The sequence below is a fragment of the Odocoileus virginianus genome, chromosome 2, assembly GCF_023699985.2.
Source record: "Odocoileus virginianus isolate 20LAN1187 ecotype Illinois chromosome 2, Ovbor_1.2, whole genome shotgun sequence".
NCBI classification, from domain to species: domain Eukaryota; kingdom Metazoa; phylum Chordata; class Mammalia; order Artiodactyla; family Cervidae; genus Odocoileus; species Odocoileus virginianus.
In genome coordinates this window covers 7,185,058-7,200,523 of record NC_069675.1, presented here as the reverse complement: position 1 = coordinate 7,200,523, position 15,466 = coordinate 7,185,058, and the positions used below count along the sequence as shown (strand labels likewise).

At 44.4% G+C, this 15,466-nt stretch overlaps 1 protein-coding gene and 1 non-coding gene across 2 annotated transcripts in view; one reads left to right on the top strand and one right to left on the bottom strand.

Annotated features, from left to right (window-relative positions):
• The window catches only part of SLC9A4 (solute carrier family 9 member A4), a 55,381-nt gene that overhangs the window by 30,416 nt on the left and 9,499 nt on the right, over positions 1-15,466 (bottom strand). The window contains exons 3-4 of the mRNA XM_070456945.1: positions 2,548-2,807; positions 184-401 (exon numbers count right to left, since the gene is read on the bottom strand). Coding sequence (XP_070313046.1) covers positions 184-401; positions 2,548-2,807 — 478 coding nt within the window. The remainder of the gene's footprint in view (positions 1-183; positions 402-2,547; positions 2,808-15,466) is intronic.
• Positions 2,868-2,972, top strand: LOC139031610 (U6 spliceosomal RNA). Its single transcript, XR_011484116.1, has one exon. It is a non-coding gene; the product is annotated as a U6 spliceosomal RNA (small nuclear RNA).

The following is a 15,466-nucleotide window of genomic DNA, read 5'->3' as shown; positions in this document are numbered from 1 at the left end:
TGATTGAGGAAGCAACCAGAGAACGTTCCTGGTCACCATAAGGTACCCAACCCCTCCACCCCCACCCCAAACCAGTGAAACAAGTTGGCATCATCTTATTGCTTATGCTTTAACCTTGCAGGAAGGAACAAGAAAAATAAAAAGAGAAGCAGGTAGGACTCTATGGGCCCTGCCATGTCTTACTGATGGCCCTCCAGATCTGGCAGAAGACCAGGGTGAAGCAGATAAAGGCCCAGTTCCACTCGTGGTTCTTTCCAATGGTGGACACGCCCATGAAGATGAAGATCAGGGTCTCACTGACGCTGCTCAGCATCTTCATGAAGTACTTGATGGTCGTGTATGAGGTCTGGGACACATTTTCTTCCACATACTTTTTCATTGTCACTGCACAGGCTGTGATTCTGCAGAAGGAACAGAGAGAAGCCCAGGACCTTGTCCCTCATTGGAAAATCCTCTTTTGGTGATGGCGTATGTGGGTGCTCAGTCACTCAGTTGTGTCTGATGTCTTTGTGACCCCGTGGATTGTAACGCCTCAGGCTCCATTGTGCATGGGCTTTACCCAGGCAAGAATACTGGAGTGGTTTGCCATTTCCTCTTCCTCCCATGCAGGAGATGCAGGGTCAAGAAGATCCCCTGGAGGAGGAAAGTGGCAGTGGCACGGTTTCCCAAAAACATAAATGGTGCATAATTCATGCAGGAGCCAGAAGCAGGACTGTTTCTTTCTTGCTCTCCTCATCAAAAGCTATGTCAGCCCTACCTCTTACTCTCAGCTTCACTTGCCTTAAACCGAAATAAAGACAGTGCAGTCGCCAAGAAAGAATAATTCAGCAAGACCCCTCATACTATAATGTTCCCTACAAAAATTTAATGGAACATTTTCACTTAAAATGCTTTGTTCTAGAGCCACTTAGCAAGTTTGGAAAGGAAAGAAAGGATTTGCTTTGTCTTAGTAGTTTGCTAAATTTTTTTCAGTACATAGTAGGTTTTTATTCTTCAAAATATATGTATACTTTTAGTATATTATATCAAATAAATCAGGTGGGTTTCAAAAGTGCAAGATAGGTTATATGAGCTAAATACATTAATTTGCATAAATTGGCAGAACCGCTACTTAATTTTAGACTTGCAACTTCCTGATGAGAACTAGAAATTTCCTTTCGCTGACGGTATTTAGTTATTTATACTTGGAATATAATTGCTTTACAATGTTGTGCTGCTTTCTGCAGTACAACAGTGTGAACCAGCAGTAAGTACACATATATCCCCTCCCTCTCGGTCTTTCCTCCCACCGCCCCCCACGCCCCATCCCACCCTCTAGGTCATCACAGAGCAACAGGCTGACCTCCTTGTGCAGAACAGCAGCTTCCCACTGTATTTACACATGGTCGTGTACATATGCAGGGCCTCTCTCCCAGTTCGTCCCATCCTCTCCTTCCCCATCTGTGTACACAAGTCTGTTCTCTATGTTTGCGGCTCTATTACTGCCCTGCAAACAGATTCATCAGTACCACTGTTCTAGATTCCACACATATGAGCTAGAATATGATATTTGTTTTCCTCTTTTTGTCTTACTTCACTCTGTACAACAGACTCTGGGTCCATCCACATTCACTTTTAAGGAGAGAGAATGATGACTGCCTAGACTTTGTGAAAGTGAAAGTGTTAGTTGCTCAGTTGTGTCTGTCTCTATGTGACCCCATGGTCTGTAGCCCACCGGGCTCCCCTGTCCATGGGATTCTCCAGGCAAGAATACTGGAGTGGGTAGCCATTCCCTTCTCTGGGGGATCTTCCCGAGCCAGGGGATGAACCCAGGTCTTTTGCATTGCAACCAGTTTCTTTACCATCTGAGCCACTAGGGAAGCTGCCTAGACTTTACACTACTGCATGTAATCAAAATAAATATTTCTATACAATAGAATTGTGCCCAAGGATCTGGGTATGAAGATAATGTCATTTTAAAAAAGGCAACATGATCAGATATAATAAATCAAGTTGAGAAGCCTTATTCCAAGATCTAAACAAAGATAAACATTTCAAAAACATTTTCATTAGGAAAAAAATCTGAATTTCTAAGTCTTACCCTATCTCTTGAGTTTTACTCCACACCGACCAGTCCTGGAGCAATGACGTTACTTTAGTGAAAGAGCAGAAAGCAGAGTCCAGGAATGACAGTAGTTCCTGGCATGCTTCCCTTTAAAATAATGCATTTTTCAAGGAAAAAAAGATAACAACTGAAGTGAGACCTTAACCTTGAACCTATCCCAGCTCATCTCTGCACCAGCTTTTCTGAGCATTATAAATTGACCTTGTACTTGCTCAGCAAGCTCTCTTCAGGCAAATCACCAGGACAGAGCAAATGCAGGTGCTGGGGAGAACATTTGTTTGGCAAAGGACCTGAACCAGATTTGACAGAAGTTCAAGAAACCTGAATCCTGCATCGCTTTTGAGGACTAGCTTTAGAAGTCAGGCCTTTCCTAATTCTGGTCCACAAGATGCGGTCCTAAACTCTCCTTATTGGATGGGAGCTGGTCCTTCGTTTGTACTCACGCCAGGATGCCAGAGAGGTAGAGCGTCTCGGCCACGAGGTAGGACAAGTAGCTGAACATGAAGACGATGAGGGGTTCGATCGCAGAGATGTTCTGGGTGAAACGGGTGATAAACGCAGAAATGAATCCAAATATGACACCAAAAAACACACCCCCGCACCCAACGATGATGAATCGGGCACATCCAGCCAAAATATCCACAGGTTCTATGTCTTCAAATTTGTGCATCTTCGTGAAGGCAATTAAGATGTTATACAAGACCTAAATGAAAAGAAAATGAGAAAAAGGAAAGCAGACTTAAATTAGAAAGGAGAAACAGTTGTGCTTGCTTTGGCAGAACATAGACTAAAATTGGAATGATAGAGAAGACCAGCGCTGCCCCTGCTCAAAGATGACAGGCAAATTTGTGAGGAGTTCCATATTTTTATTACCCCAATACAAAACAAAAAGTTTAAAGTTTGGGAAAAAATAAAAATAAATTTAAAAAATTTAAAGCGTCTTAAAAAAAAAAAAAAAGAAAAAGAAATCAAGGTAGCCTTTACGAAGTCATCTACATAAATTTTCCAGCTAGTAATACCAACCAGTCCTTACCATGAATTCAGATGTTAATTTGTTTAAATTATTCATTAAAATTAATGTAACTAAATCTAAAAAACAAATGAAAAACAGTTTACATGCATTTCTTCTCTTTTTTTAAAATTGTTTTATTGTGGTAAAGTCACAATATAAAACATACTATTTTGACCAGGTTTAACTGGACAGTTCAGTGGTACTAAGTACATTCACATGGTTCTGCAACTCTCACCATCATCCATTTCCCAATTTTCCACCTTCCTAAACTTAAACTCTGTCCCTGATAAACACTAAGTCCCCAGCCACAAAATCTACTAATATACTTTCTGACTCTATGAATTAGTCAGCTATTCTAGGTACCTCGTATTAGTGGAATCAAAACCTATGTGTCTGCACTTACTGTATATTGGAATGTATTTTTAAGCTTAGCTTAATACATGTTCTATAAATAGATTGTACCTTAATCTTTTTCCCCCACTGTGCTGTACAGTAGGTTCTCATTAGTTATCTACTTTATACATGGTTGGTTTATACACAGATTCTTAACTTTGGGTCTAGTTGAATAATATGCCACAATAAATTACATAACAAGAAATATTGACACAGCTGCCTAAAAGTATATGCATTGCAAATAATTTAAATCTATTCCGCTTCAGGGAGTAAGTACAATCTGTCCTGTGCTCAGTCGTGTCTGTCTCTGTGTGACCCTATAGACTGTAGCCCACCAGGCTCCTCTGTCCATGGGATTCTCCAGGCAAGAATACTGGAGTGGGTTGCCATTCCCTCCTCCAGGGGATTTTCCCAACCCAGGGATCAAAACTGCATCTCTTGTGTCTCCTGCATTGGCAGGGGTTTCTTTACCACTGAACTATCTGGGGAGCCCTACCCAAGAAGTATAATACACTTCTAAAGCACTGAGCACCTATTACGTGCCAGTCTCTTCGATAAGTTTGGTGTCATTATTAACTGATTTCCTCTGGCTCTGAATGCACCCTTCAACATAGGCTCCATAATAAACAATAAAAGTCTTTTATTGCTCTCCAGAATCATAATGGAATCGATTCATACACTTTTTGCCGTCCATTTGCACATGAAGATCCAGAATGTTATCCAGCCCATCACAGGTTTTGTCTTTGGAATGTGAGTTGGCAGAGAGCAACATTCCTGAAAGTAGTTCAAGTGTTACCAGTCTTCGTCTGGGTGGCTTCATCCAGTGAACTCTACTAACGGAGGAGAGGACCATGGTGGGGGGGGGGGGGCACGCAATGGCCCCTCTGCTCACAGGCCCTCAGGCCCCCCTCCAGGGCAGCTTGGCAACACTGCCTTCTATGTTCGCTCCTGAGGGCTGCTGTAACAAGGCTTCCCGGGGTGCTAATGGTAAAGAACCCACCTGCAATGCAGGAGACACGAGGGTTCGATCCCTGGGTCGGGAAGATCCCCTAGAGGAGGAAATAGCAACCCACTCCAGAATTCTTGCCTAGGAGATGCCATGGGCGGAGGAGCCTGGCGGGTTACAGTCCATGGGGTCTCAAAGAGTCGGACACGGCTGAGTACACAAGCACGGATATTATTTAAGCAAAGCCAAGCAAAACCATGCTCTAAGAAAAACCTTGCCTGAGTTTTTGCAAGAAAATTGTGACTTACGGTTTTAAAATGAATCCAAAAGAAACTTAGTGGTTGTATCCCAACTCAGTGACTTTATTTAGTTCGATTTAACCTTTTGCCTGACCTTGGAGCAACCCATGTGCAGGTCTTGGAAGCCCTGGGTGTTGCACCTTCGGAGCTGTGTTCATGTTCCAAGGAGTGAAACCAAGATGAAAAGCCAGAAGCTAGCATGAAACTCAAAAAGTAAGCTTGAATGAGTTTAATTGGGATTCTGGGAGATTATTTGACTCTTAAGGACAAAGAAACTCACAGAGTATGATTGAGACTCAAAGATGTGCATGTTTAGGCCACAAACGAAAACTCTTTTGCATTGCTGTACAGATTATAAGAAGCAGCCTGATCTGTTCCTAGGACCTGGGAAAGTCAACAGGACTAGCCCTGGCCCCAGACACCGGTGTGCGCTGCCAGGAAGAGGCTATGGCATTTTCAGAAGCTAAAGTCATACGTATAATTAAGAAGACTACACTTACAGACATAATCCATATGACTACATGGAAAACAATTCTTATCTTTCAAATTATATGGCTCTGGATGTCATTACAGTTATGAAAGATTTTCTTTGGATTCCTTTCAAATCACAATCATGTGTGCATATTTTTAATATATTGGAAGGGGAAACTCAGCCAGTGCTAATGCTCAAATACATCCCTGGCACTAAGGGGAAACAAAATCAGATTTACCTTCTTCGCTCAGTGGGCAGGTGCCACATCGGGACAAAATAAGACAAATATATTTTGGAGAACTTCCCTGGTGGTCTGGTGGCCAAGACTCCATGTCCCCAATGCAGGCGGCCGTGGTTCCATCCCTGGTCAGGAAAGTAGATCCCATATGCTACAACTAAGTGTTTGCATGTCACAGCTAAAGATCCTATATGCCACAACTAAAAGATGCTGGCGGAGCAGCGGTAGGGGGAGGGGGAGATCCCGTGTGCTGCAACTAAAACCCAGTGCAGCCAAATAAATAGATTTTTTAAAATAAAATATTAAAAAGAAAAAAATAAATGTATATGTTTGTCTTTGTCCCCAGTACCTGGCACAGAGTCCCTAAAGATCTAGTAATTCCCTGAGTACTTTGTACTCAGTAATGAGTAATGAGTACTTTGTAATGAGTAGTTTTCAACCAGCCCTGAATTTATACTCATGAGGTGACTCTTGCTGGGGTTCCCTCTTAACCTGCCCCCAAGGAGGGGGGACTGGTGGCTGGAGGAAACAACCATGTGATGATAACGTTGCATTTTCCATGCCCACCATGAAGAGGAGAAAGGCTGGAGCTTGATTTCAATAATCAGTGGAAAACAACTTCATCAGTCAGGCCTAGGTAATGAAACTTCCAGAAAGAAACCCTGAAGAACAGTGCTCAGAAAGCTTACGGGTTGGCGCTGGGAGGGTGCTGCACCCGGAGAAGACACAGAAGCTCTGCACACGCTCCCCGGGACCTGCCCCTACGCACCCCTTCCATCTGGCTGTTCCTGAGTTGCGCCCTTTCCAGTAAGCTGCTTGTTGCTGTTCAGTCCCTCAGTCGTGTCCGATTCTTCGAGACCCCATGGACTGTACGCCAGGCTTTCCCCTCCTCCACTATCCCCTGGAGTTTGCTTAAACTCACGGCCCCTGAGTAGATGATGCCATCCAGCCATCTCATACTCTGTCCTCCCTTTCTCTTCCTCCCTCAAACCCCAGCATCAGGGTCTTCTCCAACGAGTCAGCTCTTTACATCAGGTGGCCAAAGTATTGGAACTTTAGCATCAGTCCTTCCAGTGACTATTCAGGGTTGCTGTCCTTTAACACTGACAATAAACTGGAAATAAAATTTAAGCTGCTTCCCTGAGTTCTATAAGCTGTTCTGGCAAAACTGTCAAACCTAAAGAGCGAGTTGTGGGGACGCCCAATTTTATAGCCAGTCAGTCAGAAGTGTGTTGTCTTGCGATCGGTGCCTGAAGTCGAGGAAGGAGTCTTATGGGACTGAGCCCTTAACCTATGGGGTTTGTGCTAATTCTGAATACTTAGTGTCAGAGCTGAATCAGATTGTAGGACACTAAGTTGGTATTTGAAGATTTGGAGAACTGGTTGGAATTGGGAAAAACATGCACATTCGCTGTCAGAAGTCATGCTGTTAAAAAACAGTTTAGAGACATTTAAGAAAGTGGTCCTTTTCTGTTACTTTTAACAAGCTCATCAACCTCCCAAGATCACAGTACTGGTAACCCTTTATGGACACCACTGTAAAAGTTTGCAAAGTCCTTTCAACACAGAAAATAATGATGAAAGACACCTGCCCACCACCCAAGGTTTAGCAGAAGTGGAGAGTCAATTTCAAATGTGCTGATATTTGTTTCCTTATCAACTTTATTGAGGAATGATATACAAATGATAAACTGGAGATGCAGTTCAACCCCTGGGTTGGGAAGATCCCCTGGAGAAGGAAATGGCAATCCACTTGAGTATTCATGCTGGGCAATTCCATGGACAGGGAAGCCTGGTGGGCTACAGTCTATGGGGTTACAAAGAGTCAGACATGACTTAACAACTAAAAATCACACACATTTGTGTGTGTGTGTGTGTGTGTGTGTGTGTATCAAGGTGATTCAGTATTACATATATACATATATTCAGTATATTAGTGAATCACCTTGCCTTATATCTGAAACTAACATAACACTGTAAATAAACTACACTTCAATTTAAATTAGGAAAAAAAGCTTAAAAAAATGACAGAAGGGAAGAAACTTTTACCTTACTTCTAAAGAAAGATCAGAAAATTTAACAAAGAGTGGCAGGACTTTACTCATTTAGGACACAGCAAAGCAGTTTCTTTAAGGAGCTTCTTTCAATTTAAAAAGCCTGACACTCCTTCTCAGCTTAAAACATGATAGGGTAAAGGACAGATCATACTTCATAGCTGCTGTTACCACCTACCGGCCAATGACTTTCAAATACGCATCTCCCTCCAATCTCTCTCCCAGGCTCTAGACTCCTATTTCTAAAACTAGGGAAAATTTCTTTTCAGTGGGCTGACGGTGTCTCATTCTTAGCAGTTCAGAACTAACAGTGATCTTGTCTAAGTGTTAGTCACTCAGTCGTGTCCAACTCTTTGCGACCCCATGGACTGTAGCCCACCAGGCTTCTCTGTCCACGGGATTCTCTAAGCAGGAATATGGAGTAAGTCTTCAAATGGAGAGTGCCATTCCCTTCTCCAGGGGGTCTTCCCAAGCCAGGGATGGAACTTGGGTCTCCCTCACTGCACGCAGATTCTTTACCATCTGAGTCACCAGGGAAGGCCCAATAGTGATCATTCACCAACAACTGCTCCTCACCCCTGATCCCATCAAGGAACCAACCACCCTGACATCTCTCATCACCTCCACGCCAACTTGGGGCAGATGCCCAGAGAGCTGATTTCGCCATCTGGCATTAGTCCACCTACAGGACCAGATGGGAGTCTGATCCCAGGTTAAGGGCTCGGCCCCACAGGACAACCCCTCCTCTGCTTCAGATGCCCAGCACAAGTAAGCCCAGGTTGTCACCTGGGTTTCTGACTCAGCAGCCATGGATCTCCTTGGGGTTGGTTAATTTGCTAGACTGGCTCACAGAACTCAGAGAAACATCTTGCTAACTTGATGACTGGTTTACTACAGAAGGAACAGCCAGATGGAAGAGATTCTCAGGACAGAGGATGGGGGCAGGGCTGTGGGGCTCCTGTGCCCTCCCCAGGACCACCACCCTCCCCAAATCTCCGCCAACCTGAAAGTTCTCCAAAGCCAATCCTCTAGGCTTTTTACGGAGGCTTCGTTACATAGGCTGGGTTGATTAAATCACTGGTCATGGGTGACTGACTTTAATCCAGTTCAGCTCCCTTTCCTGGAGGTGGGAGTGAGGAGGCTCCCTGGAGGGAGACTGAGAAGTCCAACTCCTTAATCATAAGGCTGATTCCACTGGCAACCAGCCATCTTCCTAAGGTTATGTAGGGGCTTTCCAAAAATCACCTCATTAGCATAACATACTCAGCTCTCTTCACTTAGGAAATTCCAAGGGTTTTAATGAGCTCAATGCCCTGAATGAGCATGAGCTGGTTGCATGGAATCACTGACTCAATGGACATGAGTTTGAGCAAATTCTGGGAGATAGTGAAGGACAGGGAAGCCTGGTGTGCTGCAATCTATGGAGTTGGGTTGCAAAGAGTCGGATATGACTGAGCAACTGAACAACAATAGCAATGCCCTGAATAGGGACAAAGACCAAAGATATGTGTTTCTTCTTGTAAATCATAATATTACAAACACCAAAGGTCTGTACTTAACTTTGTGCCAGGAGTTGTTTTAAATGCTTACGTGTATCAACTCACTTGAACCCTCAGACATCCTGGTCTCCAATTTGCAGAAAGGAAACTGAGAGTCAGAGGGGTTAAGTCATTCAACTGAAGTCACACAGTTTGCGGGTAAAGAAGCCAGGACTTGAACTAGGGCATATGGTCTCCCTGTCCATGCTCATGGGCACAGTTTACTGCTTCTTGAATGGGATGTTCCTGGAGCGAGGATTTCTTTGAGGCAGGAAAATATTAATATAAACCAGAGAGACTTATGGTGGAAAATTCACCCCCAAATGAAGGTTTTTAAAAATCTTTTCCAAATTAGACAGTTTCCTCCGGCAAGCTGTTACCTGCCATCCTAGCTTGCTTTGAATTTACCACGTCATCCATACCACCTGGGTCAGGACTATCCTCTGGAGAAGGAAATGATAATCCACTCCAGTATTCTTGTTCCCATGGATAGAGGAGCCTGGTGAGCTACAGTCCATGGGATCGCAAAGTCAGACACAACCGAGTGACTAAGCATGCAAGAAGCAAAAGTATGTAAAATATGTGCCAGTGTGGCTAGCCAAAGGTTCCTGCTCAGAAACTTTCAGGGGTTCCTTCTACCACTCTCTCATCCACTGTGTTCCCAAAGAATGGACTATAATTGGCAGCAAGATGCCAAATGAAGACATTATCAGAGGAAGGAGAAAAACTAGAGGAGAAGAAAGTAGGGAAACAGTGAGCAAGGGGTGAAGAGAGAGCATGGAGTAGCAGTTAGAAGCAGAGATGCTCTGGAGCCAGGCTGCCCAGGTTCAAATCTCAGCCTTGGCCAAGCAGACTTGGGGTCCTCTCAGTGAGGTGGAGGAGGGGGGATGTAGGGACTTCTCAGTGAGTTGGGAGGGCCTGTAGAGACCCCTCAGATGAGGTGGAGGGGGGGATGCTGAGACCTCTCAGTGAGGTCGAGGAGGAGGGTATGGGGTGAGATGAGAGGTGATAGGAACCTTGGTGGCCTTCAGTTCAGTTCAGTTCAGTCGCTCAGTCGTGTCCGACTCTTTGCAACCCCATGAACCTTGCTGCTTATTCAGCAAACTGATGCAGGAAAACCAGGGAGGAATACAAATATAAGAACAAAGGGCCTACAGTACCTGAAGAAGTGCCATATTTAGAATCAAATGCCTGCTAAGAGGGAGCTCACCAGCATAGGCATCCATGAGTTCAGTTCAGTTCAGTTGCTCAGTCGGGTCCAACTCTTTGTGACCCCATGGACTACAGCACACCAGGCTTCCTTGTCCATCACCAACTCCTGGAGCTTACTCAAACTCATGTCCATTGAGTCAGTGATGCCATCCAACGAACTCATCCTCTGTTGTCCCCTTCTTTTCCCACCTTCGATCTTTCCCAACATCAGGGTCTTTTCCAATGAGTCAGCTCTTCACATCAGGTGGCCAAAGTATTAGAGTTTCAGCTTCAACATCAGTCCTTCCAATGAATATTCAGGACTGATTCCTTTTAGGATGGACTGGTCAGATCTCCTTGCAGCCCAAGGGACTCTCAAGAGTCTTCTCCAACACCACACTTCAAAAGCATCAGTTCTTCGGTGCTCAGCTTCCTTTAGAGTCCAACTGTCACATCCATACATGAGTACTGGAAAAGCCATAGCCTTGACTAGACAGACCTTTGTTGGCAAACTAATGTCTGCTTTTTAATACGCTGTCTAGGTTGGTCATAACTTTCCTTCCAAGCAGCAAGTGTCTTTTAATTTCATGGCTGCAATCACCATTCGCAGTGACCTTGGAGCCCAAAGAAATAAAGTCTGACACTGTTTCCACTGTCTCCCCATCTACTTCCCATGAAGTGATGGGACCAAATGCCATGATCTTAGTTTTCTGAATGTTGAGCTTTAAGCCAACTTTTTCACTCTCTTCTTTCACTTTCATCAGGAGGCTCTCTAGTTCTTCTTCACTTTCTGCCATAAGGGTGGTGTCATCTGCATATCTGAGGTTATTGATATTTCTCCCAGCAATCTTGATTCCAGCTTGTGCCTCATCCAGACCAGCGTTTCTCATGATGTACTCTGCATAGAAGTTAAATAAGCAGGGTGACAATATACAGCCTTGACCTACTCCTTTTCCTATTTGCAACCAGTCTGTTGTTCCATGTTCAGTTCTCTTGCTTCCTGAACTGCATACAGATTTCTCAAGAGGTAGGTCAGGTGGTATGGTTTTCCCATCTCTTGAAGAATTTTCCACAGTTTTTTGTGATCCACACAGGCAATGGCTTTGGCAAGAGTTGGTGTGATATAAAACAACAGCCGGCGTGCATGGGGTTCTCCCTGCATGCTGAGCACTCACTGGTCTAAAAGCTTAACAGGAATTTTCTAGTGGTCTTAAGAGCTAAGTAATACCATCACCCTAATTTTACAGAACTCTGGCACAGAGATGACCAGAATCTTTCCTGGATCCACACGCTGGACTTGGCCAAACAAGCCAACTCTGTTTTGGAGAAAGACTGCTAGATTTCCTGCCCACTGGACATGAGCCCAGTCTCCTCATCGGGAACGTGTGTGTTCTCTCCTGTCTTTCCAGCTCCATGAGTTGAACATTCAAAGGGTAAGAATAAGAGAGAGGAGAAAGGGGGACTTCCCTGGTGGTTCAGTGGTAAAGAATCCACCTGCCAACGCAGGACACACAGGGTCGATCCCTGGGTCAGGAAGATCTCACATGCCGACGAACAACTAAGACCCTGCACCACAACTTTTGAGCTCCAGATCCCATGCTCTGTAAGGAGAGGAGCCAACACAATGAGAAACCCATGCACTGCAATGGAGAGTAGCCCCCTGCTCACTGCAACTAAAGAAAAGCCTAAGCATCAGTGAAAAGCCAACACAGCCAAATAAAAATAAAATGAAAAACAAGAAAAGAGAATGGGAAGAGACCTTCTTGTGCACCCACGTCTGGTCCATCATGGCCAGGCTGGAGGACCTTCTGCAACTTTACTCCCTCTGCTATAGTTTCTTCATCTGTGAAATATGGTTATTCATTCAGGCCTGACAGTAAAAATCTAGGGATTGGATCAAATAGTAAATGCACAAGTGACCCCATACGGAGCCTGGACTTAGCAGCTGCTTCTCTCTTTCTGCTGTGAAGTTGGCCATGAGATTCAGCTGAGGATGGGTGGTGGTTTAGTTGCTAAGTCGTGTCTGACTCTTGCGACCCCATGGACTGTAACCTGCCAGGATCCTCCATCTATGGGATTTCCCAGGCAAGAATACTGAAGTGGCCAGTTCCTTCTCCAGGGGATCTCCCTGACCCAGGGATTGAACCCACATCTCCTGCACTGGCAGGAGAGTTCTTTACCACTGAGCCACCTGGGAAGCATCTGCTGAGGATACTCGTTATTATTTTAAAAGGTATTTGGGTTTTGTCTCTGCTTCCTCTGCCCACCACTAAGGAAGTTCTCATGATTAGAGTCATAACCTAAAACATGCAGCAAGAGGGAGAAGTTAAGTGGACAAGAGGCCTGGAGGGTTAGGGTCATCACTCTTTTCCATGGTTCTGCAACATCTCCCTTTCAGGGCCAGGCAGCCCTTCCGTGGATGAGGATCTGCAAAGTTGTCTCAAGTCACCCGCAAATCACAGGCCTCTCTCTGCTGACTCAGACTTTCTGCTGGAAGAGCCCGCGTGTGATGGCTGACCTCCTCAATGAAAGGGTGAGTCCAAGCCCAGCGCTCAAAATACAACTGCCCTGCATTAAATACCAGTTGCTTTCAAACTGCTTTCTAAATCCAGCCCCGAGCTTCTCCAATTTCACGCAGGGATGCAGAAGGGCCCCAGCACACACTTAATATCACTGTGCTGTGGGTGACCACAGAGTGACCCGGAGTGACATGTGAGCAAGCCCCCATCTCAACCCGGAGCCAACGCCCCAGCAGCTTCGCCGCATGGAGGTCACAGCAGGGCCCTCCGCAGATACTCTGGTCTGCCGAAAATTGCAATTTTATTTTGAAATGATCATTTTAAAAAAAAAGCCCAAGTGGAAGCAATTAAACTTTGGGAAAGACAAACAAATGTCACCAGCAAAGAACCCCCAAGCCGTGATGGGTCTAGATGTAAAATCTAGAGACAATTCAGGCTAAAGTGAGTCTCAAGTTCAGAGGTAGCCAGAGAGATAGCAGAGCCCGTGTTTTCATGGCCACCTGATGCAAAGAGCTGACTCACTGGAAAAGAGCTTGATGCTGGGAAAGACTCAAGGCAAGAGAAGAGGGTGACTGAGGATGAGATGGTTGGAAGGTATCACCAATTCAACGGACATGAATTTTAGCGAACTCTGGGAGATAGTGAAGGAAAGGGTCCATGGGGGTCACAAAGAGTCAGACATGACTTAGCAACTGGACAACAATAAAGACTATGTCTCAGCAAGAAAGTTTACAGGTTGCATCAAGAAAGAGGTTGTTCTATGAAAATTAAGTGAGGTGATACTGTCATTTCTAAGTTTCTCTAACTGTGGAGCCCTATACCAAGGTCACAGGTGTAAAGGCTTTTACCAAGGCCACAGATGTGGAGCCCTGTACCAAGGTCACCTTTGGAAGTGACCGAGCCCCATAGCAACTGTTGCCTTGAATTCCCCTGACCTGAACCAGACAGCTCCCGGACCACATATCAGGTAAAAATGCCCACCCTTAGGATCCTAACCAATCAACTAATGCCAGCCTTCCAGCAGGAGTTCCTCTGTCTTGAGGCTATAATAATTGGCTACTAGCCCACGAAAGGTGTCGGCTCTCCCTTGCAATGGCCCAGTGTTCTTAACAGCATCTCTCACTCTAAAAGACTCTATTCACCTCTCATTCTGTCTCGTGTCTGCAAATCCTTCTCCACCTGGTGCACAGACCATGATGCTAAAGATTTATGAAGAGGAAGCAGAATATGACCTCATGATGGGTTGCCAAGAGGCCTTACATGGCATTACAGTCAGCAAGGGACCCCAAGGAACTTGGATATGAGTACAATGAGATGACCTCTGGAGGCATCATAGCTCAGAGAGGCTGCCTTAGGAGGGGGAACTGGTTCCCAGCTGGCGTCACATATTCTACTGTAACAAAACCCAAAGTAAGAGAGCATCTAAAGAAAGAAAGGGTGAGGGAAAGGGGATCTCCAAGATGAGCCTAGCCCAGCCCTTTCCCAAATGTAGAAACATTTTATATCCAGATGGGTCAGTTTCTGCCACTTAAAGGTCATGAACCAGGAGTTCTCAAACACTAGCCATTGTCTGAGATGCTGGTTAAAAATACAGATTCCCAGGCTCCATTCCCAGAGGGTGTGATCGGTGGGTCTGGGGCGGGGGTTGGTGTCTGAGTGCCCATCAGACCCACTTGGGGGATTCTGAGGCACACAGCTTCAGGGCCACATCCTGAGAAATGAGGTCTCTGAATGGGTTGGCAGGTTGGAGTCCAGAGTCCTATGGCGACTTGCTGACAGCGTGGCCTTCTGAGGTGCTCACCCAGCAGGAAAGCTTGTGCCAGTCTGATGAGTCTCGAGTCATGCTCAGCACTTAGACATTCTCATTATGAATAAGTGAAGTGATTTCTAATTTCAAGTGTGGGTCTTTCCCACCTGGTGAATCCACCCCCATATCTTGGATTATTTTCAAAGCCTTCCCCTGCCCCCAGTGCTATCTATTTTGACGGCAAATTCTCACAGTAAAATATCTTGTGCCAGGATGAACAAGGTCCTACCGTAGAGCCCAGGGAGCTATAGTCAATATCTCGGGATAAACCACAATGGAAAAGAATTTTAAAAGGAAGGTATGTATGTATACAACTGAGTCTCTTTGCTGTACATCAGAAGTTAACACAGCATTGTAAATCGGCTACACTTCAACAAAACTCATACATGAAAATTCTAAAAAGAGAAAATAAAGAAACTTATGACTAACAATACTAAAAAAACTGTGTGCTGGGTGACTTACATAATTAATCGTAAAAGGGGGAAAATTTTTTTAAAAGTTTGTATGATTTTTGGTTACATACAATGTCAGAAAGCAAAATATGAAACCCAGGGCCATAAAAAAATATGATAATAGGTTTGACTACATACAAATTTAAAACTTTTACAGGATACCAAGATTAAAAAAAAATTAAGGAACAGGATGGGAGAAAATATTTGCTTTTTATGTAGCATCCAAAAGTTTAAAATTTAGAAAGTTTAAAAAGTTCCTTTTTAAAGTTTTCTTTAAAAAAGAAAAAAAAAAAAGACCAGTAAATGGTCTCAAAGAAAAGTGGACAAAAATCAGTGTTTGCATACAATAATTGGGACACACTTATTAAATATGATTCATTGTTTATATGAAACCCAAGTTTAAGTGGGTGTCCTATATATTTATTTAAGTCTGACAACTCT